General features: G+C 59.2%; 10 protein-coding genes across 10 annotated transcripts; 4 read left to right on the plus strand and 6 right to left on the minus strand.

The window, feature by feature from the left end:
* Positions 1–557: 557 nt before the first annotated feature.
* On the plus strand, positions 558–2618 carry SLS55_001752 (uncharacterized protein; the record flags this gene model as incomplete). Its single annotated transcript, XM_066773241.1, has 4 exons — positions 558–587; positions 634–1452; positions 1514–2479; positions 2595–2618. 4 exons carry the CDS (start codon positions 558–560, stop codon positions 2616–2618), a joined length of 1839 nt encoding a protein of 612 aa, XP_066635808.1.
* Positions 2619–2901: 283 nt separating this feature from the next.
* Positions 2902–3456, plus strand: SLS55_001753 (uncharacterized protein; the record flags this gene model as incomplete). Its single annotated transcript, XM_066773242.1, has 2 exons — positions 2902–3007; positions 3083–3456. 2 exons carry the CDS (start codon positions 2902–2904, stop codon positions 3454–3456), a joined length of 480 nt encoding a protein of 159 aa, XP_066635809.1.
* Positions 3457–3570: 114 nt separating this feature from the next.
* SLS55_001754 (uncharacterized protein) lies at positions 3571–4669 on the plus strand (the record flags this gene model as incomplete). Its single annotated transcript, XM_066773243.1, has 3 exons — positions 3571–4186; positions 4236–4497; positions 4546–4669. The coding sequence occupies 3 exons, from the start codon at positions 3571–3573 to the stop codon at positions 4667–4669; spliced, it is 1002 nt and encodes a 333-aa protein (XP_066635810.1).
* Positions 4670–5806: 1137 nt separating this feature from the next.
* On the minus strand, positions 5807–7688 carry SLS55_001755 (uncharacterized protein; the record flags this gene model as incomplete). The annotated part of the gene is made up of 7 exons (XM_066773244.1): positions 5807–6036; positions 6113–6422; positions 6496–6810; positions 6860–6873; positions 6924–7104; positions 7152–7315; positions 7364–7688. The coding sequence occupies 7 exons, from the start codon at positions 7686–7688 to the stop codon at positions 5807–5809; spliced, it is 1539 nt and encodes a 512-aa protein (XP_066635811.1).
* A 3241-nt stretch (positions 7689–10929) lies between these two features.
* On the plus strand, positions 10930–12397 carry ERG13_2 (3-hydroxy-3-methylglutaryl coenzyme A synthase; the record flags this gene model as incomplete). The annotated part of the gene is made up of 2 exons (XM_066773245.1): positions 10930–12114; positions 12263–12397. The coding sequence occupies 2 exons, from the start codon at positions 10930–10932 to the stop codon at positions 12395–12397; spliced, it is 1320 nt and encodes a 439-aa protein (XP_066635812.1).
* Positions 12398–12786: 389 nt separating this feature from the next.
* On the minus strand, positions 12787–14216 carry SLS55_001757 (uncharacterized protein; the record flags this gene model as incomplete). The annotated part of the gene is made up of 3 exons (XM_066773246.1): positions 12787–13542; positions 13732–14028; positions 14115–14216. 3 exons carry the CDS (start codon positions 14214–14216, stop codon positions 12787–12789), a joined length of 1155 nt encoding a protein of 384 aa, XP_066635813.1.
* A 310-nt stretch (positions 14217–14526) lies between these two features.
* Positions 14527–17122, minus strand: SLS55_001758 (uncharacterized protein; the record flags this gene model as incomplete). Its single annotated transcript, XM_066773247.1, has 8 exons — positions 14527–14850; positions 14904–15052; positions 15099–15200; positions 15256–15419; positions 15473–15627; positions 15683–16256; positions 16398–16710; positions 16855–17122. 8 exons carry the CDS (start codon positions 17120–17122, stop codon positions 14527–14529), a joined length of 2049 nt encoding a protein of 682 aa, XP_066635814.1.
* A 1065-nt stretch (positions 17123–18187) lies between these two features.
* SLS55_001759 (uncharacterized protein) lies at positions 18188–19861 on the minus strand (the record flags this gene model as incomplete). The annotated part of the gene is made up of 4 exons (XM_066773248.1): positions 18188–19030; positions 19106–19189; positions 19314–19686; positions 19797–19861. The coding sequence occupies 4 exons, from the start codon at positions 19859–19861 to the stop codon at positions 18188–18190; spliced, it is 1365 nt and encodes a 454-aa protein (XP_066635815.1).
* A 477-nt stretch (positions 19862–20338) lies between these two features.
* Positions 20339–22338, minus strand: SLS55_001760 (uncharacterized protein; the record flags this gene model as incomplete). Its single annotated transcript, XM_066773249.1, has 8 exons — positions 20339–20613; positions 20671–20876; positions 20932–21265; positions 21318–21408; positions 21457–21518; positions 21571–21908; positions 21964–22251; positions 22334–22338. 8 exons carry the CDS (start codon positions 22336–22338, stop codon positions 20339–20341), a joined length of 1599 nt encoding a protein of 532 aa, XP_066635816.1.
* Positions 22339–23242: 904 nt separating this feature from the next.
* On the minus strand, positions 23243–26528 carry SLS55_001761 (uncharacterized protein; the record flags this gene model as incomplete). Its single annotated transcript, XM_066773250.1, has 4 exons — positions 23243–25144; positions 25199–25473; positions 25536–25656; positions 25707–26528. The coding sequence occupies 4 exons, from the start codon at positions 26526–26528 to the stop codon at positions 23243–23245; spliced, it is 3120 nt and encodes a 1039-aa protein (XP_066635817.1).
* Between the last annotated feature and the right edge of the window lie 125 nt (positions 26529–26653).

Below are 26653 nucleotides of genomic sequence, written 5' to 3' on the forward strand. Positions count from 1 at the left end.
AAGTAGTGACACTGCCAGGGCGTAATGGAAGCATGGCCGAGCTCGCCCGCCACTCGGAAAACACCCAGCGGAGCCGGAGCGAAAACGGCTAGCAACCCCAACCTCGGCTATCGCTCCCAATGATATCACGACAGTGATCGGGGCCTGCAGGATGGGTGCTGAAGTAATGCGAGTCGAATGAAAGGTTGGTTCCCGAGTCTGGAATGACATCCCACTTTGCCAGCTAGCAATGCCCCACTTTACGGTCCATTGGATGCACTACGCTTTCCGGCTAGCGGGGCGATAAGCTATCGGGGATGACTTTCCTGCTCTCCGCCCAACCGTCTTCACGACTTTCGTCATCCACTTTCCTCCCCCACCTGCTGCTAAAATGCCCAAACAGCCCCGGACTCGATCACTCGATGGTTGCGCCACCTGTCGCTCGCGGAGGGTCAAATGCGACGAGACTAGGCCCGTCTGCACCAGCTGCCAGCGCCTGGGCCTGCCGTGCCGCGGCTACGAGTCTCGCCTTACCTTTGTCGAGGTCGGCCGGCCCTGGGCGACTGAAGACCTCGAGCATGGACGCTACCGTCGGCCCTTGTTCACGGGTACGTCTGGCTCTTCAAAGCTTGGTTGAGTAAGGCTGAGACCTAGGTAGAAAAGGAGCGCCTGGTCATGAGTGACGACCTTCGCACAAGCATGCGCAGAACCCCGGCCGGCCGTGTAATAGCCAAGCTTGACGGCCAATCGCAGCAGCTCGAATCGTCAGAGCGAACTGATGCCGTCGTGCACGGCCCTTTCGCCGTTTTCAAGTTGCCTCCGCCTGCATCGTCTGGGACTCTTCTGGAGGCAAATGAGGAGAATCAATTTCTGTCCGAATTCCTGCCGGACATTGATATGATCCCCGACGTAGTGGACTTTGGCGACGAGCAATTTGTTGCCGCCCTTTCAGCCATCGACCAGATGTTTGACCCAGAACAACAGCCCTATCCGGACGAAACCGAGCAATGTGACCAGGGTCCCTCCACTCCTGGAAACTCTACGGGCTCCTTCTTGACTCCGTATTTGAATCCATATCCAGAATCCATGGCTCACCAAGATGCGAGTCTGCTCCTGAACCACTATAAAACCCATGTCATTCGTCTTCTGTCCCCCCTGAAGTATCAACGAAAGACACCTTGGAATATTCTCCAGCTGCCGTGCGCCATGACCACTCTAGCAGAGCTTACCATGGGCTATAGAACAAACCATGCGCGGGCCTCTGTCTTTTATGGCGTCATGTCCATTAGCGCCTTCAACCTCAGCGCATCGTCGACCAGCACCGCAAAGGCACACTGGAACGGCATTGCCAGCAGCTACAGGCTACAGGCACACGAGAGCTTGAAAGCGTCTCTCGAGCATGAAATGTCGGCGCAGAAGAAGGCCAAGTATAAAGAAATGCTCATGGCCATCCTCTGCATGGTCACCATCTCGGTATGTGCTTCTCCTGCTCACCACACAGCCGCCAATCCAATTGACCAACCATGCCCTTTAGGCCTTCAGCGGTGCCGTAGAAAACACCCGAGCATACCTCCTCGACGCCGAGCGCCTGATCCGCCTGCGCGGCCTCACCAAACCGCGCATATCGCGCAAGATCCGCCTCCTCCACCACTGCTACGCCTACATCCGGCTCATGCACGAGACCACTTCTCCAATCAGCAGCAGCAGCAGCAGCAGCACCGCATCGTCCTTCCGCATCACCGACTGGCAATCCTCCCCTTGTTCCTCCTCCCCCGCCTCATCCCCCGCCAACGACACCACCGACGACGACGACGACGAACACTCCCTCTCCCGCGAAAAAAGCTTCGACCTCGGCGTCCACGACCTGCACCTCGCCATCCCCGGCGACTTCGCCAAGCACACGCTCTACCCGGACGTCTACGGCATCCCGGAATCCCTCATGCAGCTCATCTCGCAAACGACCCGCCTCGGCAACGAGCGCGACGCCATGATGAACTCCAACAACCCCAACCCCACCACACCTCCATCCTCCCCCGCCCGCTTCTTCCGCCGCGCCAAAGCCGTCGAGCGCGCCATCTTCCGCCTGCAGCGAGAGGACGACGACGACGAGCACCAAAGCGATGGGCGCACCGCAGACGCCGACCCGTCCGCCGTCGCGTCCAACCGCCGCGCGCTGGCGCACCTGCGGCGCGCGCTGCGCTCCGCGCTCGCCGTGTATTTCTACCGCCGCGTGCACGACGTCGCCGACGCGTCTGTCTTGCAAAATGGCGTCGAGCGCACCATCGAGCACCTCGAGGCCGTGCAGCGCGAGGACGAAGAGCAGGCGGCGAGGGGGAGGGGGAAGGAGGAGGGTGGGTACTATACGACCGGGATTGTTTGGCCCGGGTTCGTGGCGGCGTGCGAGGCTGAGGGGGCGGAGTTGAGGGAGAGGTTTGAGAGGTGGTTCGAGGTGCAGGAGGGGAAGAGCGGGATGCCGACGTTTGGGAGGGCGAGGGAGGTGGTGAGGATGGTGTGGGCGGGGAGGGATGGGGGAGGGGGAGGGAAGGGGAGGGGGGAGTGGAGTTGGGTGGATGTGGTGAGGGAGCGGGGGGTGGCGCTGTTGTGTACGTGAGGAGGTTACGTCGGTGCTCTGGTCTTGAGGTGGTCGCGGTCTCTGAGGTCGCTTGCCCGAATGAGTTTCAACGACGGTTCTTGGTGTGGGAGCTCGTGGTGGAGGGGCTTTTGCGGGGTATCTAGGTACGGTACGTCGGTGAGACTTTCCCGATTCGAATCCTAGACCTCTTCCCCGGACCATCGAACCGAACAATAGCAGTCTATGGCGATCCGACACCCTCCCTCAGAAACATGTATTAGCAATGACGATTCCAGTCGAACACCACACTCCTTCTGCCTCCGCCTCCACCATCATTCCCCCCCTCCAAAATGGCGCAACCACCCGTCCTCAGAGACCCTAGCCTGATGGTCCAAAAGGCCTACATCAACGGCCAATGGGTCGACTCCATCTCGGGCAAGACCTTCACCGTTTACGGTACGCCAACCACCACTCCCCCATCCCAACGCCGCCAACCAACCCCCTCACTAACCCCACCCCCCAAAACCCCAGACCCCGCCACAACCCACCCCATCGGCACATGCCCCGAATCCACTTCCTTCGACGCCCTCGCCGCCATCGCCGCGGCCTCTTCCGCCCTCCCCTCATGGCGCGCGCTCCCCGGCCGCGCCCGCGGCCGCCTGCTGCGCGCCTGGCACGACCTCATCCTACAGAACGCTCGTGACCTCGCTATGCTTATTACGTGGGAGGGCGGCAAGGCCGGGCCCGACGCCGCCGCCGAGGTGCTGTTCGCCGCCGGCTATCTGGAGTGGTATGCCGAGGAGGCGGCGCGGGCGTATGGGGATGTCGTGCCGCACGGCGTGCCGGGGAATCGGGCGGTGGTGCTGAGGGAGGCGGTGGGGGTGTGTGGGTTGGTTACGCCGTGAGTGATGATGCTTCCCGCCCGCTCCCTGCCCCGAGTCCCGATTTGTGTGCGGGTGCATGGGGGGATGTTTTTTTTGCTGATGAAGAGGCGGTGTAGGTGGAACTTCCCTGCCGGCATGGTGGCGCGCAAGGCGGCGGCGGCGCTGGCGGCCGGGTGCACGGTCGTGGTGAAGACGGCGGGCGAGACGCCGTTCGCGGCGAACGCGCTGGCGGTGCTGGCGGCGCGCGCGGGCGTCCCCAACGGCGTCCTCAACGTCGTCACGGCGGCGGAGAATACCCCCGCGATCGGCCGCGTGCTGTGCGAGGCGCTCGAGATGCGGAAGGTGTCGTTCACGGGCTCGACCCGCGTCGGGAAGCTGCTGATGCGGCAGTGCAGCGGGGGCTTGAAGAAGCTGAGCTTGGAGCTGGGCGGCAATGCGCCGTTTGTCGTTTTTGATGATGCGGAGCTGGAGACGGCGGTGGAGGGCCTCGTTGCGTGCAAGTTCAAGTGCTCTGGCCAGACTTGCGTGTGTGCGAATAGGATATACGTCCAGGCTGGCATCCACGATGCGTTTGTCGGCAGGCTGAGGGAAGTCGTGGGCAAGTTCCGCGTTGGCTCTGGATTCGACGACACCGTCACGCACGGCCCGCTGATACATGCAAACGCCGTCGCAAAAGTTGTAGACCACGTCGAAGACGCGAAAGCGAAGGGAGCCAAAGTGGAACTGGGGGGAAACCGGATCCCGGCTTTGGGTATGGCTCCGGACCGCATCTCACTGGGGTAGACAGCTGACGACTACAGGACCCAACTTCTTTGAGCCGACCATCCTCACAGGCATGACGGAAGGCATGAAAATCGCGCACGAGGAGACCTTCGGGCCCGTTGCGGCCATCTTCAAGTTTAACACCGAGGAAGAAGTCGTCAAGTCCGCGAACGCAGTCGACGTCGGCCTGGCCGCGTATGTCTTCACTCGGGATCTTCAGACTTCGCAGCGCATGAGCGAGTTGTTGCACGTAGGCATGGTGGGATTGAACACTGGGTCGATCTCGGATGCTCCCTCGCCGTAAGTTGAACCAATCGACCAACAATGCGTCCGCTGACATCTGAGCAGATTCGGCGGCGTCAAACATTCAGGCTTTGGCCGTGAGGGTGGCAAGTACGGCCTTGAAGAGTACATGGTACTGAAGACGGTGGTCACTGGAGGAATCAATACCGTCTATCCCTCCAAGCTTTGAATTGTAGCCTGCACAAGGCGGAGATAGCTCCACAAAATGGGTTGGTGGGCTTGGGGTTCTGTTGATGGTGGGATTGATAGGCTTGCTAGGGTTTGGTCGTCGGTTGCTCTTTGTGTTTCTTGCATCTCTGCGTCTATCAAGAGCCGTACTTTGCGGGCTTTTGCTACTGATATATGTAAACCGACAAACACATAACCCCGTCACCAAGAAGGGACCAAGCCATTCGAGGTGCCGGAACAGCGACAGGTGGAGTCAAACCCGTTCGCCTCTGACACAGTATGTCAGAACATTCAATGCGATTATTATTAGCTGCAAGTGATGGTATATCCCTTCCAAAAGGCTATCTCAAACTCCTTTTCCGCCCACCCTGGCACCATCTCCACCTGCAGGCGGAAACATATCCGGATCATCGACGCATGAACGACTGATGTCGTCATCCCCCACACCACCACCATCCAGATCATACAAGCTTGGGCTCCGTTGCGCCAACCACGTCTTCGCTCCCTTGGCAAAGCTTGCTGCTCGGCCGAACGACTTCTGTCGTGGTGACCAATGAGTCGCTTAAGATACGCCACTTATTGATGCGACCTCCATTTTCCGGGGCTGCTCAAGATTACGTACCGTGGCTACGAACCACTTCTCTCGGCTGTCCCGGAACAGGCTGCGCCGAGGACGCGCGACCGGCTGAACGAGCCGCTGCTACTCTCTTCTGGAAATAGACCTCGATTGATGAGAACCTACAGCTGAACTACTCTAAAACAGAAATTTGAAATACTAATTTTTAGGTTTTCATCTGCAGAGATGCCGTTGATTTGGGAGGGCAGCTCCAGTGACACGGCTGATTTTGCAACGGTCGTGAACTGGCTTTTCACGGCTCATTTTCAGTTGGTGCCATAATGACAAGGATCATCCGCCATTCTTGAAGTTGTGACAAAGAACAAGATAAAAGCGAATTGCTTGGAAAATACGTCTAATTTCCTCTATAGCGGCGTCTCTCAGCTCAGCAACACATGTCGAAACCATTGTGCCAAAGTCCAATGGCTCTTGGCGCTCAAGAACCTGCACAACCAAAAAATTCGACAGACCACCGGCCTTTCACTTGCCGAAAGACCCGAGCCCTGTCACAGTAGCACATATCTACACCAAGAACCTGAATCCCTTATCGACCGCCTCCCCAGGAAGCCCATGCTCCTCAATCGCCCGTCTCCGGTCCTCATCGCTGCCCTGCTCCAGAAGCGAAATCCCCGCCTCAATCTTCTTATTGAGACGAACAAGCACCATGCGCAGGACAGTAGCGAAGAACGCCGCCCACAACGACGTGATGGCGTTGACGATCATCGGCACGACATAACGGGGAGCGTACGAATCTGCACAAACAGGTCGTCAGCCTCCACGACATTCGTCACAAACAACGGCTCGACAGTGAAGGCCACAACAACATACCCTGATACATATACGGCGAGTAGATCTGGCAGACGTTCGAGAGGGCATTGATGCCGGCGAGGGCGGCGGCGCGCTTGGCGGGCGGGCGCGGCAGCGTGTTGGAGATCCAGGCGAGCGCGACGACGTAGCCCGAGTAGTTTGCGCCGATCATGAGGCACATGGCGAAGTAGCGCGGGCCGAACGCCGTCGTCGCCGCCGCGATGACGAAGGCGGCGACGGCGAGCAGGGGCGGCAGCGCCACGTGCAGGTAGCGCTCGCGCGTGCGGTCCGCGTGCCACGCGTTGATGAGGATGGCGATGACGCCGATGACCTGGTGTGTGTCGTTTGTGGTGAGTCTATTGGCTTTTTTTTTGTGGTTGGGGGGAGGGGGGGTTGTGGCTTACGTAGGGGGGCACGGTGAGGAGCAGCGTGGCTACTTTGCCGTAGCCGAGGCCCTCGACGACGCTGGGGAAGAGGGTGGTGACGGTGCCGGAGGAGGTGAAGCCGTAGATGGTGGCCAGGAGGAGCCAGGCTTTGGGGTCCTTGACGGCGAGCTTGAAGCCGTGGAAGAAGGTCTGCTCCTGGGAGTTGACCCAGTCGTCCTCGCCGATGTCTTCCTGGAGTCGCCAGATTGCCAGTGCTCGCTCCTGGTCCGAGAGCCAGGTCGTGGTGCGCGGGAAGTTGGGCATGATGAAAAATGCTATCAGGGCGAGGAAAATCTGGAAAGGCTCAGTAAATGGGAGATGATCGCGTCAAAAGCTGGCATACCGTGATGGCACCCTCTGGAACGAACTGTCAGTACATGATCAAGCTTCAACCGAGAGCGACGTACCAATGATAAAAAGCCATCTCCATGCACCGAGGCCTCGCACACCAGCCATATTATCCGTGATACCAGCTGCAATCAAGCCCGAGAATGCCCCGGAAAGAAGCGATCCCGAGTAGAGAATCGCAGTCCTCAGGACAAGCTCTTTCCTCGAATACCATGCTGAGAGATGGTAGAGACAACCAGGCTGTCGCAAGTCAGTTACGGTAATAGCGGGCGTATGCATTGACTCACAAAGTATGCAGCCTCGACGAAACCGAGGACGAAACGGCAAGCGACCAAACCGCCGAAAGACTGGACAGCCCCGGTGCAGGTGGAGATGATGCCCCAAACCACCATGCATGCAGGGAGGTATATGGCAGGCTTGCCAAGCTTGTTGAGCATCAAGTTGGACGGCACTGAGAAGGGTCAACATGCTTGAAGACCGATCGGCAGGAGTGACTTACCTTGCATCAGCAAGTAGCCGACGAAAAGGATGCTCAAGGCCGTCTGATACTGGTTTCCCTTCAGCCCCAAGTCGTCGCTCATGCCCGCAATCTTGGCCGCCGCGATGTTGTTCCGGTCGAGGTAGTTCATGATGTACATCAGCAGCATCATCGGCAGTAGCCTCAGATCAATCTTCCTCTTGACCTTGACCATCAACTTCTCGCGCTCCTCGGTGGACAAGTCGCGCAGCGAGGGTGGCAACTGGACCTTCGGCTGCTGTGCCGTGGCTGACGACGTCTCGGCATCTTCGACCTTGCTCACGTCATTCTTCGCGATGTCGTCCATCTTGCTCGTCGGGTGTCTCGTGGAGAGGAGGAAGTCGGGAGAGACGAAACACGGCGGGGCACTGGGTTGGAACGAGGCAGCGGAAGCCAAGGCTTGGTGAAATAAATAAGAGCTCGCCTTGGTTTAGTCAAGCTTCCCCGCATCCTACCCCGGCTTCGTGGCGGCCCCTAGCCGGCGGGCGGAAAAGTGGTGGGGACCTTGGGTCGGCATATCCGCTACCCCACAATGCCGCATCGGAGAAGCGTGTTTGCGGGTCCAGGGATGATGTGGTTGGAGAGGCAGGCTCCGTCAGCGTGTTGCAAGACATTGAAACTGGAATAGTGCATGTTTCGTCCTCGCACGACCACACACCTGCGCCTGATCGATTTGCAGCCGCTAATCAGAGCGACGACTTCCACCACATGCTCGCCACGCAAACTGTGGGTCGCATTTATTGATCTTCTCAAAAGATTTCTTGGTGCGCGGCTTATCTGCTGCAACTTGGTACCACTTGCTTGAAAGGGCCACATTTGCCACGTCAGGAAGGTAGGACATGGCTGACTTAGCAACAAGATCCCTAACGGAAGCATAAGCGCTTCTCTTGTTTGCGGCTTTCCTAATTGGGGCCTATGATAGCCTGCGGAGGTAACGTGTTGATACCTTCCACCCGAGGGAATTTGACCTCCCACAGGAAGAAAATTCTGTCAACGGAAATGTCGTTACGAGATTGGTTTACACATGGACTGTTAAGTTCGGGATAGTGGGCCAGTGCACACTGCTCCTCACGATTCGGCCGGCAGGTTATATAACCACCGAAGAAAGATCCGGCGACAGCTGACTGACTTTGTCGTTAAGGCACCAACATCCTCGAGGAGGTGGCGTAGAGTCCGACCAAACTCTTACCCTGAAACTGCGCTCCAGATCCTTTCCAGTATACGCCGGCCCTCTTCCGGGGCTAGATGACAAGATAAGAACAGCCATATATGGTGTCCGCCAGGATCACCCAATGCATTCAAAGAGATTGCCCTGGAGAAGCGGGCAGCGTTAAAGGCGATTGACATTCAAATCCCTTCTGCAAAAGTCCAGAGACAGCACCACCATACTCCACAACCCAGAAACAAACAAACGACCGAACCCTCCCAAGGCCTCCGACCACAACAAAAAATCAACACGACGACGACGACACATCCACCCTAACCCCAACCCCATCCCCCCCAACCCCGGCCTCAACAACCCCAAACCCCTCCCGCACAAGCTCCCCCCTCGCCTCCGCCAACCTCCCCCTCCCCCCATCCACCACGTCGTCCCACTCGGGCTGATCCAACAACACGACCGCGCACCCCCCTCCCCCCGCCCCCGTCAACTTCGCCCACCCCACCCCCTTCGCCGCCACAATCTCGCACGCCCTCTCCAGCCGCGGATGCGACGCCCCCAGCGCGGCGAGCAGGCGGTGGTTGAGCCGCATCAGAGCGCCGAGCCGGCGTACGCGGTCGTCGTTGCCCTCGTCGTCGCCGCCGCCGGTCAAGAGACGGATGGCCGAAACGCTTAGGGCGTCGATGGCGGCGAGGAGGGTGGCGGCGAAGACGGGGTGGGTCCGGGTGAAGGCGGCGACTTTGGCGAGCTGCGCGCGGGTCGAGCGTGGCTGGTTGGTGTCGATGAGGAGGACGGAGAGCTGCTGGGCGGTTGCGGTTGCGGTTGCCGGGGAGAGGAGGTGCATGGAGGGCGAGGGCGGTTGGTCTGCGGTGCTGTCGCGTGTTGGGGAGGGTGATGGTGAGGAGGAGGACCCGGCTGGAGGGGAGGAAGAGGAGGAGGGTGAGGAGGAGGAGGGTGAGGAGGAGGAGGATGACGGCTGGCGGTACACCAGCACGCCGCCCCAGGTGGAGATGGCGTTGTCGACGCCGCTGGGCGTGCCGTGCGTGCAGACTTCGCCGGCGAGCGCCCAGCGGTTGATGGCGTCCAGGTCGTCCGGGGAGAGCTGGGCGTGGCCGCGGGTGATGCGCTTCGACGCGCGCGTCGTGAGGAAGGCGGCCGCGAGGCAGACGCAGATGCTGCCGCTGCTGCCCAGCCCGGCGCCGATGGGGATTTGCGAGCGCAGGACGAACGAGCAGCCTCGTGCGGGTGCGTTCGTCAGGGACATGTAGAGGAAGAGGAAGGCGCGGGCGACGGCGCGGCAGAGGGGGTCGCCTTTGGTGGTGGGACAGGCGCAGGCGGTTGTCACTGCGCTGTCGATGGCGGCCATCTGCTCTGCCGTGGGGCGATGGTCATCTCTCGGGGTCGAGGCGTGAAAGGCCTTCCATGGGAGCTCGCGGAAATCCCATTTGAGGTCATGCTGGAGGTCTGGCAGACTTAGTCTCAGTAAGCCGGAAGTATCGTTGGTTGATAACGGCTCCACCCTGAGAAACGTCCTCAGAGAGAGAGCGACTGCGACTGCGCTCTGCCATTTGAATGAGATGTCAGGACGACCGAAGCCAATAATTTGGGTTTAGAAGATGGTCGTGTACCTTGCCATATACGACGGCGTGCTCTCCACAAACAATCGCTTTGGCTGGCGCGGACACCTCAAACGCATGATCCGTCCAAACTACCTCGGGACCCATTGTGAGAATCTTCGGCTCAAGGGATAATCGGGGCGTCCCGAAAAACGCGTGACAGTCTCTGTAATAATGCCAGAGCCTCGGAATGGCTCCCGAGCTCGCGGATGTACAAAAGGGGAAAAGTGATGACAGGCCGTTCAGATTACCGGAAACCTGGAAGAAGGTTACCGAGTACGGAACAACCCCGAGCCGTTCCACGATTCGATTGTTTCGGCATGCCGAACGTGAGCCCTTACATCCTGAAGCCGATTTGGTAAATACCAATAGCGGATAAACTTGGTCGTAGAAGTACCTCCAATATATATTGGTGGTTTGACTCCTCATTTAACCTTCAACACTGAGAACAGAACCCAGAAAACTAACAAGAATCAAGTAAAAACAATCAAACAACAAGAAACATGTCAGTCCGCGCAGAGAAAGTAGGCATCAAAGCCATCGAAATCTACATTCCGAACAGAGTACGGCTACCTGAGTCCGCACCAGCCAGTCCCCCGCTAACGAGAAGCCAGTGCGTCAACCAAGACGATCTGGAGGAGTTCATGGGCGTCAGCTCCGGCAAGTTCACCAAGGGCTTGGGCCAGACGAAGATGAGTTTCTGCGATGACCGGGAAGGCAAGTGAACAGCGCGCGACGACGACAGCCATGATGCTTACCTCGTCCACGCAGACATGTACTCGCTCGCGCTGACGGCCGTGTCGTCGCTGATGCGCAAGTACGACATCGACCCGACGACGATCGGGCGGCTGGAGGTGGGGACGGAGACGCTTCTCGACAAGTCCAAGTCGTGCAAGTCGGTGCTGATGCAGCTGTTCCCGGACAACGGCGGCGACATGGAGGGCATCGACACGTACAACGCGTGCTACGGCGGCACCAACGCGCTCTTCAACGCCGTCAACTGGGTCGAGTCGTCGGCGTGGGACGGGCGCGACGCCATCGTCGTCGCGGGCGACATCGCCCTCTACGCCGAGCCCAGCGCGCGCCCCACCGGCGGCGCCGGCTGCGTCGCCATGCTCGTCGGCCCCGACGCGCCGCTGGTGCTGGACCAGGGCACGCGCGCCTCCTTCATGAAGCACACGTACGACTTCTACAAGGCCGACTTCAGCGCCGAGTACCCCATCATCGACGGCAAGCACTCCATCGACTGCTACCTCGAGGCCCTCGACGCGTGCTACCGGACGTACCACGCGAAGAAGAAGGCGTCCGAGATCCCTTCCCGCCACGGCGCCGTCCAGAATGGCGGCGCTTCTCCTTCCACCACCAACGGCGGCGGCGGCGCTCCGACGACGACGACGAACGGCACCTCCTCGAACGGGACGACCTCGCCACCAGTGGCCCCCCTCCCCCTCGACACCTTCGACTACATGGTCTTCCACGCGCCCACGTGCAAGCTGGTCGCCAAGTCGTACGCGCGGCTCCTGCACCAAGACTACCTCTCGCACCCCACGCACCCCGCCTTCGCCGGCGTCATCGACGACGACAACAACAACACCACCACCGCGCCCTCCCCCTCACCATCCGCAAACGCCACCTGGACGCGCACGCGCGAAGCCGCCTTCGTCCAGCTCTCAGCCCCGCGCTTCGCCTCGCGCGTCGCGCCGGGCACGGTGGTGGCGACCAACTGCGGCAACATGTACACGGCGAGCGTGTACGGGGGGCTGGCGGGGCTGCTGGGGACGGTGGCGGCGGCGGATCTGCTCGGGAAGCGGGTCGGGCTGTTCAGCTACGGCAGCGGGCTGGCCAGCTCGCTGTTCAGCGTGACGGTGCGCGGCGACGTGAGCCGCATGGCGGGCGCGCTGCGCATCGCGGAGAGGCTGGCGGAGCGCGTCACGGCGAGCGTGGAGGAGTATGATCTTGTGAGTTTGTTTTCTTTTCTCCCTCTCTCCTTTTTGTTTTTCTTTCTCTCTCTCTCTTCTCGGGAGGGACTGGGTGGCTGGAGTTTTCGTTGTTGTTGATGTTGTTATTGTTGTTGTTTGCTGACCGACTGACTGACGGGGGGCTTAGGCGTGTGCGATGCGCGAGGAGAGCTATCAGAAACCGAGTCGGGATCCCGAGGGCGATGTGGATTCGCTGCTGCCGGGCACGTACTACCTGGCGCATGTGGATGAGAAGTTTCAGCGGACGTATGAGGTCAGGTAGACGGTCTTTTTGAATGGGATAGTATTTATGCTGTTGTGCCTCCATTACGCCGTTTCGCCGAACCATGAAGTGATTCCGATGACTCCTGTTGTTGTTTTAAAATGTGGCTCCACAGTGGCTGACAAAAGGCTTGAGCTTGAGCCGGCCTGCACGTACCTCAAAGAGATGCTACACTGCATACTGACCCAGGTAGTTAAAATCCAGTATTTGGACATAGATGTGAGTTTTGAAGTCGCGCAAATCATCCGAATATCGGATCCAACTACCCACGTAAGAAGAGTGTAGCGTCTTCGATGGAGCTCAGGGGCGCTCAATTATTCCGTCACCCGTAGCGGCGCTAACTGCCTGCAGCTCAATTTGAAACCACGCTTCTTCCCCCAAGAAATCATTTACCTTGACTCCAGACTCTCGGTAGAAGAAGATTGCTGCTTGATCCTCAACGAGGCCAGGGAAAACGGCTCCCTCAGCCGGCGAACTGCATTCTCGTGAGTGAGCCATTGGTTGTCGTCGACGGCGCGCTCAATGCCGTCGATGACTCGGCCAAGAGTGACCATGCGCGCGCTGAGCAAGCCTTGGATGACATGTCGCTCGTCATCGTCATCCAGCTTCCAGCGACCGATCTGCACGCCGCGGCGGTGCTGCTGCTGGCGGGCGAAGGGGAAGCCGTCCAGGGAATCGTCGCTCCCCGGCAGCGACCCGTGGGCGACCGACGACTTGCGGGAATGAGCAGGCGACAGCATCTGGTTGGCTTGGCGGCGCGGGGCTTTGGGCGGCGGCGGCGGCGACAGGTCGTCGACGGGCGAGACGAGCTGGTGCAGGTGCTCGATGCTCTCGAGCAGGGCGCCGCACATGGAGATGGCGAACATGACGTAGGCCGACTGCTCGCGGCACCGCGGGCAGCCCACCAGCGCCTTGCAGCTGCCCAGCGCCGCCTTCTGGTGCTGCAGTACGTCGATGAGGCCGGCCGTGTTGTGGCAGTCGCAGAGCGTGCCGCACTGCTGTTGGGCTTGGCCGCTGGACGCTGATGCGGGCGAGTCCTGCGACGTGAGGACGACGAGGTCGACTTGGACGGATTCGTACGTCTGGATGGCTTCTTTGATGCAGTCGCAGCAGCAGAGGTCGAGCCCGTTGCAAGCCTGCTTGCGCTGTTGGTTGGAGACGCTGTCTGGGGCGGTCGGGAAGGAAAAGGGGAGCTGCTGCTGGCCGCCTCCGCCGGCTGGCTGTACCGTGTGCAAATCTGGGGGTTCCACGCGCATTAGTGCGTCGACTCGCCGCGGGCAAGCGTGTGCAACCTTACCTTGCAGGGGAAATAAATCGTCAAAGGGCCACTGTACCGTGCCTGAAGTGGTATCCATGAAGTCGGCTCCCACGTGTGGAGCATCTAGAGATTCGAGGAAAAGAGCAGTTGAAGGATGATCCAGGTTCATCAACGCATCGACGTCGTTGTCAGTGGTTGCGAGGGCAGCATTTTCGGCAGGTGGTGCGGAGTTTCCGGGTGGGCTCGCGGTGGCCGACGGGGTGGATCTCGATCTCTCCGTGGACGCTGCAGCGCTACCGGTGGTGGGGTAGCGACACTCGATGTTCTTGGAAAGGCATCGGGTGCAGCCGTTGCTGTCACCGGAGCACTTGAGCTGCAGGTGTGGTTGTGGTCAGTACAGAGGACAGCGATGGGGCTGCGGGCACCGACTTTTTTGGCGCGGCAGTGGGTGCAGGCCACGCGGGCCAGCTTGCCCTGGCGCTTGCTGTCAAAGGGCGGCCGGGTGGGCTCCAGCACATAGGTGCCCTCCGCATCGGTCGAGTTCTTCAGGGTGCTGAACATTGATTGAGTCTTCGTATTGTCAGCAGTCACGGTCACTGACGGCCAGGCCGGTCAGAGCAGCGCCTATATTGTCCCATCCATCAGCACTGTGTTGTTGCCATTGCGCCGACTTGCCGGGCCGCAGCACAGCAATGAGCCCGACGCGGCGGGAAGGATGGCAGCTAAGCTTCCAGATAAGCCCGGGGCGGCGTGCCTTAGGGCCTGTTCAGCACTCGGCCTCGCGCTGGTTGGCCGCGACGAGCAGGCAGCAATGACGTCACATGCATTCGCATCCGCTTCTGCTCTAGGGAGTCATCCTCGACTCTACGGATTACACCTGCAAGGCCTCCACCAGCCCTCGCAGCGCCGTGTTCGCCTTCCCCGTGTCCGCTTCGATGGCTCCGATTTCCTGCCGCAGCTCCGTCTCCAGCGCCCGCAGCACCCCTGCCGTGTGCTGCAGCGACCCGGCCTGCTCCAGAATCCGAAGGATAAGCTCCTTGTGCCCCGGCCCGGCACACCCAGCCGTGCGCCGCTGCTGCATCATCCCGCTCAGCAGTCTCCGAGACGTTGGCTCCGCATGCTCCAGTGCGTGCATCAGGACCAGGCTGCACTTCCCCTCGTCCAGGTCCTCGGCGAAGCCCTTGGCCGCAGCGTACTGCCATCACCCCGTATCAGCATCCTGTAACCCTAAGACGGATTCATGCATACCTTGTCACAGACGAGATTCGAGTAGTCATCGCGAATCTGGAAGTATCGACCGAGCAGTGTCATGAGCCGGTCCAGCCCGAGAGGCTTCGGTTCAAGCTCCGACCGTGCCACCATCAACCTCGAGATCATCCGAAAGAGACCTCCCGTTTCTGCCGATGCGTAAGCTTAATGCCATGACTGCCGCGGGCCACTTACTGCCATCCACCATCTGGAGATACTCGCGCACCGTGGGAACCGAGACATTGTACGTCCAGTAAAGGTCCAAGCTCTGGCCAACCAACAGGTTCTTCATCTCATCTGCAAGGACACGTGGGTCAGACAGGCACCACAACCGGTGACACGGGCTGCTTACCTATGACAACCCGTTGGAACTGGGCGTCGTTAAGCTCCGCCGCCCGTCCAATGACGTCGACGATCTGGAAGTTAGCAGAGTTCACTGTCTGAGCTACGCCGAATACACCGTGCGTTGCAGGCCGACTGCGTCTCAGCGGTGAACCATCTTCGAAATCGTCCAGCCTAGCGCTCACAGTCAGCTAAGACCTTTTTCGGGGGAAATCGGAGTCGCCTACATGAGCGACAAGGCATGAACGTCGCCGACGATGACTTTGATCGTCTCAAGCGACTCCGACGAAGCGTTGACCCAGACGTTCAGCGCATCGATGGCCTTCTCGCGCACACCCTTCGAAGGTAGCGATTTCAGGTAATGGAAAGGCGCCATCACCATCTGATCTCGTTAGCTCCTGGAAAAAGCCGCTCCATCTCACCGACATGTAACTCACATCAGTGCTCGCTCCAGGTAGGCTGGTGTTGCACATATCCTGCAGGTCGCCATGACGGGACGTTTTCTGCTGCGGACTCGACATCGCAGAGTCGAACCTGTCCATGCTCGCAGCTCCGGTCTCATCGACAATGCCGTTTTTAACTGCTGCGTCTGGCCTTTCGGCCCCTGGATTCGTTCCGCCCGCTAGATGAAGCCTTGCCCAGAGCGCGAAACCCGTCGGTATGTGCTGCACCTGGCGGACGAACTCCTTCGCGGCCGCCGAAAGGTCATCTCGGCCATCCAGAGCCTGCAAGTTCCGAGCATACTCATCCTCCTCGGTCCGGACAATTCCAAAATACTTCCGCCTAGCTTCGGCAGCGCCACCGCCAGCCTGCCGCACGAGCAAGCTCAATGCTCCGAATGCAGGTGCAGTACTACCATGACCACCGCTGGCGGCATCGTCATCCCACGCGAGGAGATCGTTCCGAAGCCCGAAGGCCACGAAGGCACCACGGCAGAGCTTGCAGCACTCTCGCCTCTCTTGGTCTGTCAGACTGACGCCCAAGCCGAATGACAGTAGTCCGTACCACAGCCTGCGCCAAACAAATCCGTTAGCCAGGCAAAAGCAAATGGAAATAACAAATCCAACAAGAAGGCGTAAATCCGATTGGCCGGATCAACAACAGAACGTCAGAATGAAGGAGGGAAATGGAAGAAACAAAAACCACACTTACGCTTCACTCGGACGCAGCACCCAGTCGCGCACGTACTCGTCCCAGCTCTCGTCATCGTCCGGAATCCGCTTCCTTCGCTCAGCCCGCAGCCAGACGGCCTGCGACCACGCTTCGACGGCGCTCAACGCTTGCGTAGGGTCCTGCTCCATCATCGCCAACAGCATCTGGCCCTGCAGATCTTCTCTCTGAGCTTTCGACGAGTCATCGCCGCCGATGGTGCGAGTGGATGATGCTGTTGGGCCATCGCTGGAGGGATCCCTCTTGCCGTTTTTGCTCGAGTCCGCTCCGTTGGTGGCAAGCTTGTCATGAGTTGCTAATACCAGAAGTCAGCGTGGCCTTACGTAGACAGTCAAGGCGGGATTGAGTGGTGATGGCCCAATTGTCGCAACTGTGCGGGCTAGAAGGGTGTGGGCGAAGATGATGTGTGAGTCTGGGTGGGTAAACGCCTTGAACTTACCACCGCGATTGTCCCCGTCGTATCTGATCGCGAGCTGGAGGGCGTAAGAAACGGCCTCGAGCCTCTCTTCGAGGCATTCGGGGATGGTCACGGCGGCCAGGCTGATCGGTGCGTTGGGCTGCGGAAGAGGCGCAGGCGGGCCATCACCGATCTTGCTACAGTCAGCATCGGCGCGGCGAGCCCCTGCATCGCTCAGGTCTGGGCGCTGGTGCAGCCGCAATGCCAGAGCCTGCGTAGGCTGCCAATCTTCATCGCCATTGGTGGCCATGCTGAAATCAGAAGTCGTGTTCAGCGGCCGCGATCGTGAGGGAGGTGGTGTCGACGGATGCGTCCCCTGCTGTTGGCTCGCTGATGGCGCGTAGGGCGACGACGTAGGCGAGGCAGAGCGAGATGTGGAGCGCAACATGGTACACGAAATCGATTGCTTGCATTTGCGTCGTTGGGGTTGGTTGTCGGTATTCCAAAAACTTTGGTAAGAGCAGTTGGTTTATTGCAAAGAGAGAACAGCAGCCAGCATTTATGTTCAGCCTTTCTCCATTGCGGCCTCCTTTCGTTTAAATCTCCTTATCCTCTCTCTACTCATCCCCCGGAAGCAAAGAACAAACGACTTCCCCCGAAGTACGGCGCGTTCACTCCTGGCTCCACGACGAACTCTCGCATTTCCGTTAACGCTTTGCCATCTGATGCCCTCTGGAGGCTCTCCTTCAGGCTAAGCCCGATGGGCGGCTCGGAGCTCTCTTCGGCAACGCTCCGCAACACAAACTGTCTCTGCTGCCTTGCTTACACCCTCTCTTGTTCTCCGGGCGTGCCAAATCGAGAAGTCCGCTTCGGCGGTGGCTTATAGAGGCCCCGTCAGCAAACCGCAAGGTCGCACCGGGGGCGTTCCGGATCAGCTTCCGACGGCAGCCTCCGTCTTGCTTAACGGCCTGACTTCCTCCCGTTTCAGCCTGGGCCTCCCCACCGAACCCAGAACATCGATGGTGCTCGCATAAGCGTTGTGGCTGCAGGCTCCCTACAGCTCGGTGACTCTACCACAACGTTGCGTGTACATCACCTTCACTGCTGTCTACCATCAAAACGGGTCCGGGGAAGGATTTCGGCTAGACGAGGGTTCAGATGTTGTCTAGAGATCAGGTTTCCATTTGTCTTGGTCTGCCTGTCTATTGTACACCCACCCAAATAGGGAAACAACGCGCTCGAATTGGGAAAATTCTCAGAGACAAAGATGAAAAAAAAAAAAAGGAAACAGAGAAAGCGAAACCGAGCAAAGAGACAAAACAAGTGGGAAGGAGATGAATCCTCCAACACCAGAAAACCGCCCACCCCAATCCAATCACAAATTGAGCTTAAACCTCGGCGACAACCGAATCCGCTCGCCGTACCTGAGCAGCAAAAACGGCGCGGGCGCCGTCGCCAGCGCGACGAAGGCGAGCAAGCTGTTGCCCCAGCCCAGCCCCAGCGCGCCGTACAGCGGCGGGCCGGCGAAGGGCAAGAAGGCGCCGAAGAGCGAGCGGACGACGGTATTCGTGGCGCTCGCGCTGGCGGCGTGCACGGCGAAGGCGTCGATGAGGTAGGCCTGGACGGGCATGTAGACGCACAGCACGCCGAAGCCGACGAAGAAGGTGCCGATTATCGGCACTATCCAATGCGTGCGCGCCTCGGCCGCCCACCCGTACCAGAATAGTCCTATCGGTACGCTGAAGGCGCCGAGGATGAGTGGTGGTAGCCGGTGCTCGGGCTTGAGCGTGCCGGAGGGGGACCCGCCCGCGAGGCGGAGGGCGAGCGCGTCCGATAGGAGCCCCGTGAAGAGCAGACCCGCCATGAACCCGGTACCGAGGCCCAGGTAGGCCAGACCGGCGGCGCCGGGCGAGAAGTTGTAGGTGCCGCTGAAGACGGAAGTGAAGGTCGTGAAGAGCAGGTACAGGTAGCCGTAGACGATGGACACCTCCAGCGCGAGGATGACGACGATGGGCGACCGCAGCAGCATCTTGACCGGCCGCAGGATGGCGCGCGCGAAGACTTGGGATGGCGTGCGGTTCGCCGACGCTTCGTCGTGGATGGAGCGGTAGCCCGGGTTGCCCGTCTCGGCGCGGAGGCGCGCCGCGCGCCGCGCGAGGAGGGTCGGCCCGTAGGTTTCGCGTAGGATGGCGAGGCTGAGGATGACGAGGACGCCTTCCTGTTTTGGGGGGAGTGATGTCTGATCAGTGGGGGTTCGATGAGGATTGGATTGGGTTGGGGAGGGAGGTCTTACGATTATGGTGACGATCCAGAAGCTCCACCGCCACCCTAGTGACTCTGAAAGATAACCTCCAGCAATGGGACCGATCACGGGACCCTGTTGGACAGTTCGTCAGCCTCATATACACAGACACACACATACACGCGGGGTTTCGGGGGAACCCGAAGCACCCGAGACGAGCAAGAGGCGTAAGTAGTCACCACCACCCACACACACTTACCAAAAGCGGACCGAGCTGCCACCCGCTCAGGGCGTTGGCGCGGCGGGCGGGCGGGATGACGTCGGCGATGATGCCGCCGCCGAGCGTCAGCGGCACGCAGCCCCACAGGCCCTGGAAGAAGCGGAAGACGACGAACATGGGCAGGCCGGTGCTGACGGCGCAGGCGACGGTGAAGGCGAGGAAGAGGACGTTGGTCGCGTTGAGCAGCACGCACCGCCCGTACAACTCGCTCAGCGGCGCGAACGCGAGCGGCCCGAAGATGAAGGCCACGACGTAGACGGAGACGACGAAGGTCGCCAGGATGTCGCTGGTGGCGTGGAACTCGGCCATGAGTTCGGGCACGCCGGGCGCGAAGATGGTGGTTGCGAGGGAGCTGTGGAGGGGGGAGTGTTGCGTCAGCGTGGCGTAGGCTGTGAGGAGGGAAGGGGATGGTGTCCGATGGCCTCTCGGCTGGCTGGCTGGCTGGCTGGCTGGATGACGTACGTGTTGAAGGTTACGGCGGAGATGAGGGCGACGTAGGTCCATTTCCGCCGTGAGCCCCAGTCCATGGGGTTCTCGGGGTCGTATGGCTTCTCCCAGTCCACCTCGAGCGGAGGGAGGCGGTCCCGAAGTTTCCAGTCGCGCTGGCCTTGGACGAGGAGCTCGACGGATGTTGGGGCTCCCTGTGTCTCTGGCTGGGCTGAGATGGTCGACGCGACGGACTCCGACCAAGGCTGCGGCCGCAGGAAAGAGGAGTCTGACAGTCTATTCGATTGCATCATGCTCTCGACGTTTGATTTATGAGGTAGGGGAAGAGAAGGGGATGATATAGGGAGTCAAGAGGTTCATTGTGTCTCGAGGGAGATGTCTACGGTTTTTATGATGCATGTCGTGTCTTCGTGCCTGCAGCTCCGGCTGGAGACAGTCGCACCAACACGCTCAAAAGGGTAACTCCTCTGCACATGCGTCATAAGGCTCAGAAACAGTAACATTCCACAAGCAGGCACCGCCACCTACGTCGATGCTCCAACTACATTTCCAATCCATCAAGCCTTGGACAGCAAGAAGCCGTTGTTCTGCAGCTTCTGGAACACTTGCTGCGGATCGTACTCTTTGCTGACATCCCGGAGCCGAGCGAGGCTTCCAGCTCCGTAGCTTCCGAGCACGTTCTGTTTGTGGTTTGCATCATTCATAAAACGCAACGGTAAGCCGGCGCCGTACTTCTCCGAGGTCACTCGGACGCTCTCGCCCAGAGCTTGGATGGCGTTCAGCGCCGCTTCGTCATTCTCCGCATCCTCCCACTGGATTGTCGAAGCAAACCCTGTTTTTACCGCGTCAGCACCGCGTTTCCGGAGAGATGGATAAGCTGTACACTTACAGTCTTGAGACACATCCGTCAAATCAAGTGGGTTGCCGCCTCGTCGCTGGCTTTGCTTCACGGCAGCGCTGGTGAACGGCTGAACACCGTAGGCCAGAGTTCCGTTGAAGTCTTTGGCGACCTGGGAAGAGAGATTCAGGTACGTTGCGTAGCTCTCCTTGTATGATTGAAGACTATATTTGTGCGCAACTGCGACGGTCTGCCTCCTGAAGTTTCGTGTCAGCAGGACGTGGGAAGAAGATAACAAGGAGGAGACAGTACCTTGCTGTGCTGAGGTCCGTCACGTCTGCGAATGCGAGGGCCAAGTCGTACGTATTACCCAAGGTCGAGTTGATGTAATTCTGAGTGTAGGGGATGTCGTAGAACATGCTGTACACGTCGGGCTTTTCCACAGGCTTGCTGTACACGAATGCCACGATGGACTCCCCGGGAGAAATGTTGAATACGAGCCCGGCACTGGTGTCGTTCTCTGCCGCTGCCGAGTACTTGATCATAGCCTCAAAGAGTTTCTCGGTCTGGTTGGGAGCATAGGTTCGTCCCTCGAACCAGCAGTCAGCGGCTGGAATAGTGTTCACATCGTATTTCGTAACGATGCCTACAAGGGACGGGTCAGTTTTTCCTTCCAGCCTGTTGTGGAGTTGGCATACCAAAATTTGTACCGCCCCCCTTCAAGGCCCAGTAAAGATCTGAATTGGACTCCGCATTTGCCTCGATTATGGAAGAATTTCCCAGCACGATCTGTCGTGGAGTCAGTAATCGTTCCGAGCATTGATAGGACGACATTACCTCGAAACTTTTGATGTTGTCTGCCGCCATGCCATACTCGCTGGAGAAGAAGGCCATTCCACCTGAGGCATCAGTACCCAGCAAATGATACAGGCAATCGATTAGAAAACATACCTCCCAGCATGTAGCCTCCAACACCAACGTGGGTAACGCGGCCGCCAACAATGGTGAGCCCAGATGAGTTGAGCTTCTCATAGACTGCGCCGAATCGATTCCCCGGGCCCACGCTGACCACTGACCGGTCGTAGTTCAATGTAACTTCATCGAGCTTGACCATGTCGATCAAGACGCCATGCTCGTCGACGCTGGCAAAGCCAACGTTGGGATTGTGGCCGCCACTGCGCACGGCAAACTTGCTTCCGAGGAAGCCGACGATGCGCAAGGCGCGAGAAACATCCTTGGCGGAGCCGGGCTCGACTACGCACCGGGACTCTTGCCAACAGGCATCCGACCTATCGATGTCCTGTCAGCGATGCAGCGTTTGGAACATTCAACCTTGCCACTTACCAGTTGACATCGATCCGATCCGTGTAGTTGGCCGACGAAGCATCGAGATACTCGCCGCCAAAAGTAGCGCTGCTGACGTAGCACGCCAACGACGCCTTCTCCACATCGGTCAGGGTGCTGTTCTCGGCGGCCTTCAGCGTCGCCGCGACGTTCTGCGCCACCGCCGAAGACAGTCCCAAGTCGGAGACGAACCGCGTTAGGTCGTTATCGTCCGGGCTGGATTGGTATAGCTGCGGCGCCGCGGTAGCCATGGCGGCTAGTAGCGCGGCGGTGCTCAATATGCCAGTGCTGCGCATGATGTCAGGGGTGGGGCCTTTAGCTGAGTGCTGATATGCTGCGCTTCGACCGGACCGCTGAGTGGAATTTATACACCATTACAAGGACCTGTCGATTGGCGTGCGGAATCGACTGTTAGTGGCTGCCTGCGTGGCTGCAGTGAGCCATTGTTGGCCCCCGGCTGCAGTTCCACAAGGCACACCTTCCTTCGTTGGTTCCGCCAGGCTCCTGCCGGCTGACCATGCACACCATCCGGATACATCACTACGGCGGTTCGTCTTGGATCCTCCGGCTTCGTTCGCGCCTCGCATCTTTCCACCATCGTGGAGTAGTCCTGAATCCTGCGTGTGCTTTGGCCCCCCGAGCTGCTATCTACAGGATCAAACAAGTGCGCGGAACGGCCAGCTGCTTGCTTACTTCTACAATTCTCTGAGTCTCGGGAGCGATGTTGCTATCTGAATCAGGTAAGCTCATGGTGTAGTCCAGGAATATTGGTACGCCTCGGATGGAAAGCTTAATGTATGCCTTACCTTACGAGCGGACGCGGGTCCGCGCGTCGTTCTGGGTTGCACGAACTCCACAGCCACACGAACAATGCCGCTGCGTGACTAGTGGAACCGCATCTTTCTTTCTTTCCGCTTGGTGCTGACGATGGCTGCTGTAGGCATGGTTTCACCACCTACTTCGAGGATACGTTGTACGAACCGCACGCAGCGCTAGATCGGAGGTTTTGTGTGCAGAAAAACGTGCAGCATCAGATCGGTGAAACAACGCGAGCAGCGTTCTCCCTTGGGACGACAGAGTCTATGTAACTTTACCACATGGTGCAAAAGACACCAAACGCGGGCATGCACGTGTCGACAAATCAACCCGGGACAATTCTCACACCAACGATCCTATTCCAGGACGCCACTGTCTACCATACTGAAAGCATCAACACCACCTCACCCCACTCCGCCCAACGAACACAACACTCCAAGCAGCCGACAGCGAGTCCCCCCACTCACGCATCATCCCCATCCCCCTCCCCCCGCACCATCCTCGTCCCCATATCCCTCACGACATAAACCTGCCCGTACAAATCCGTGACGTCGCAAAACAACCGCATCACCGCCATCTTCCTCCGCCAGCCACCTCCCGCCGACGCCGCCTGATCCTGCCCCGCCTGCTGCAGCCGCGCGAGCGCCGCGCCGAGGCACTCCCTCTCGTACTCGGCCAGATTGAACAGCGCCTTCTTCGCTTCTTCCTCCTCGTCGCCGTCGTTGTCGTCACCGTTCACTTCCGCACCGTTGTTGTTGTTGGTGTTATTGCCGCCATCATACCTGTTGTTCTTGGTAGTATTAACGGCGAACTCGGCGAAGTCGACGGAGTTGAGGTTCCCTTCGACGCGGTCGCGCCGCACGGAGCCGTAGTCGTTGTACATGCGGCACATGGTCGCCAGGTGCCGGCAGAGGTCGGCGGCGAAGTATTTCTGGGAGACGAGGGGGAAGCAGTCTTCTTCTTCTTCTTTGTTGGTGCTACCACCACCCCCACCGCCGCTGCCCAGCATGGCGCAGACGAGTGCGAAGGAGTACGGGCACGAGGTGTGGTCGGCGGAGGTGGAGCGGACCCAGGTGAAGAAGGAGGTGGTGGGGGAGGTGAAAGTGGAGGAGGTGGAGGTGGACGAGGTGGAGGAGGGTGTCTCTGAGAGGGAGGACGACGAGGCGGACAGGGCTGGTGATGTGGAAGGGGAGGACGAGGCCGATGATGATGATGATGGGGTGGCCGATGCTGACCTGTTGCCCTCCTTCTCGGCGACGAAGCGGGCGTTGTCCGAGGCTTGGGCGACGTGCGCGAGCAGGAAGGTGCGCAGCTCGCGCCGGACCTGCGCGGCGTCGTGCGCGCTGGCGGCCGCGACGGCCGGGTGCGTGAGCACGTGGTCGACGAAGCGGGCGAGCGGGCTCAGCACGTCGTCTTCTGATCCTGACGGCTCGGTGGTGCCGTTTAGAGACATCTCGACATGACCGTCGCCATTTGTCGTCTCGTGCGGGCGCTTGGGCGGGTTCGTTTTCCGCTCTCCCTCGTCGCCGTCGTCCGCCGCGAAGAGGCTTTCGATCCGCCGGCGCAGCTCGTCCAGATCCTCGGCGAACGCAGGCCCAGCCGCGGCCTCCATGAACTCATCGGCCTGATAGTTGAGCAGCGAGATGACCATCATCTCGTACAAGAAGGACGCCGACGCGAAAGTGCCGCAGCGATTATTGCAGCCTGTCCAAGTGAAGGGGATGAGCTCCAGGTAGCGCTCTTCCTCCAGCCCCTCGCGCGGGAAGACGTCGAGATGCCGCTCGCGCAGCAGGGGGAGGAAGAGCGAGGCTTCGAGGATGGATGCGCGGAGTTGCCAGCGCGGGACGCCCGAGAAGAGCGGGGTGCGCCGGTAGAAGTCGACGTAGCGGTCCAGCTTTGCGTTTGCTGCACCGCCGCTGCCCAACTCGTGGCCGACTGTGGCGATGGCGCGCGGCTCGGAGGCTTTCAGTGCGGCGAGGGTGTACGTCTTGGAAAGCAGCGGGGACGTGTACGAAACTTTTTCTATCCAGATGGCCTCTGGTGTTGCATCATGGGCGAACTTGATGTACTCGCGCCCGCGTTCGATGGCTGAGTCCAGCTCCGTGCTGATGGGTTCGAAGAAGGCGACTCGGCGGGCTTGCACCAGGGTGAGAATGGCGTAGGATGTCTGCTCTGGTGATCCGTTCCAGGAACCGTCGTCCATTTGCTGCAACATCACACGCAGAGTGGCTTGGCAAAGTGCTACAGACAACCTGAATTTTGTTTCTTGGTCCAGAAGGTCGGATAGTAGTCCTATCTCTGTGAGGGACAGCAGGTCCACGAATGCTTCGACCATGAGCATGGACGGGTACAGGTAGCAGAGGTTCTGTGCAGGTTCCGTTAGTGCACTGTCGAACTGTTACGGACCAACCAAACGTACCCATTTGTCCTTGATCGAGCCATCGCTTTCCCACCAGCAATCGCAGATGAAGCGCACGCACTTCAATATTTGGGGAGAGTAGCGCGACAAGTCGTCCATGTGAAGCAATGCGACCAGGACGTTGCAGTTTGCACTGAGACTCGGGTCTCTCTCGGATGAGTATGTGCGGAAATGGCCTTTCGCTTCGAAGTTCTGTACCATCTGGTCGGGGGCGATGTTGACGCCCAACATCTTCAAGGTCAGAAGTCCCTTTGCCGTGTCATCTGCATCTGCTCCTGTGTTGGGCGCTTGTTCGGTCAGCATCATAGGGAAATAATAGGGAAATTGGAGATAATACCGAAGCCGATGGTTCCTCCTTCAAGCTTAAAGACCTGCGCCAGGATGGTCTTGGCTTTCTCCAGCTCCCGTGAGTCCAGATCTGCTGCGGTATATCCTGACTTGAGAAGAGTGGAGAGGATCTGGGACACATTAGCGATTGACAATCTTGTCAGCAAATTGACACACGTACCCAGGTAAGTTCGAAGTAGGTGGACGGGTATGCGCTTGGCACCCCGCCGTCACTGTTGTTCGATGCTCTCTGAATCACATGTCGGAGGTAGTCTTCGGCGTCGGCATCCCACGTGGAGACATGCATCAAGTACGCCGCTGTTGAAGATGGAGAAGCCATCATGGCGCCGTGGACCTTGTGATGGGAGACCTTGTCGAAGTCGATTTTGCCGATGAAGGCCTCCAGTGAGTGCAGCGCCGTGGTCTTGAGCGTGCTGTAGAGGAAGGCTGGATTGAAACGAGAGAGCTTCGCAGCGTTGATCTTTAACAGCTCCTCTCGTCCTTTGAAATTGAAGAAAAGACCTTCCCGCTGAAGCTCGTCAAGAAGAGCGGGGACGATTATTTCGAATCCAACGTGCGCGGCCGAGGAGACATCCCAGTCGGCCAGCATCGAGCCCAGTGCCCCAATGGCTCTCTCTATGCGGTCATCGAGCTCGCGCGGCGGGACATCGAGGATCTGTAAAAGCTCGCATGCGTGTCGTTTCAGCGAAAGCAAAGATGCTGCCGTGTTGAGGATTCCGTCAACCTCGGACGCGTACGACTCCCAAGCTCCGTTGCCGAGCTGGGTGCGGAGCAGGAAGTAGAAACATTCAGGAAAGAGCCATTGCTTGCTTCCATCCACAGTCTTGGTGATCAGGGATACCCAAGCAGTGTCGTACACGGCGCTGCTCATAGACCCAACGCCGTAGAGTTCATCGTAGCCCTGGAGAGCGTCGTGGAGGAGGGTTCTGCTCTCCTGACTCAAAGTGTCGGTACAGCTCGCTTCGAAGGGTATGGACATCATGGTTGTGGAAGTTGCAGTGGACGGTTCGCATATGCCGACCACTCGCTACAAGTACATCATATCCATTTGGGCATCCCCATAGACTTTGTCTTACTAGTCCGACTCTGCTGGAGGTTGACCAGTGA

This window comes from Diplodia seriata (genome assembly GCF_021436955.1).
Source record: "Diplodia seriata strain FDS-637 chromosome Unknown scaffold_2, whole genome shotgun sequence".
NCBI classification, from domain to species: domain Eukaryota; kingdom Fungi; phylum Ascomycota; class Dothideomycetes; order Botryosphaeriales; family Botryosphaeriaceae; genus Diplodia; species Diplodia seriata.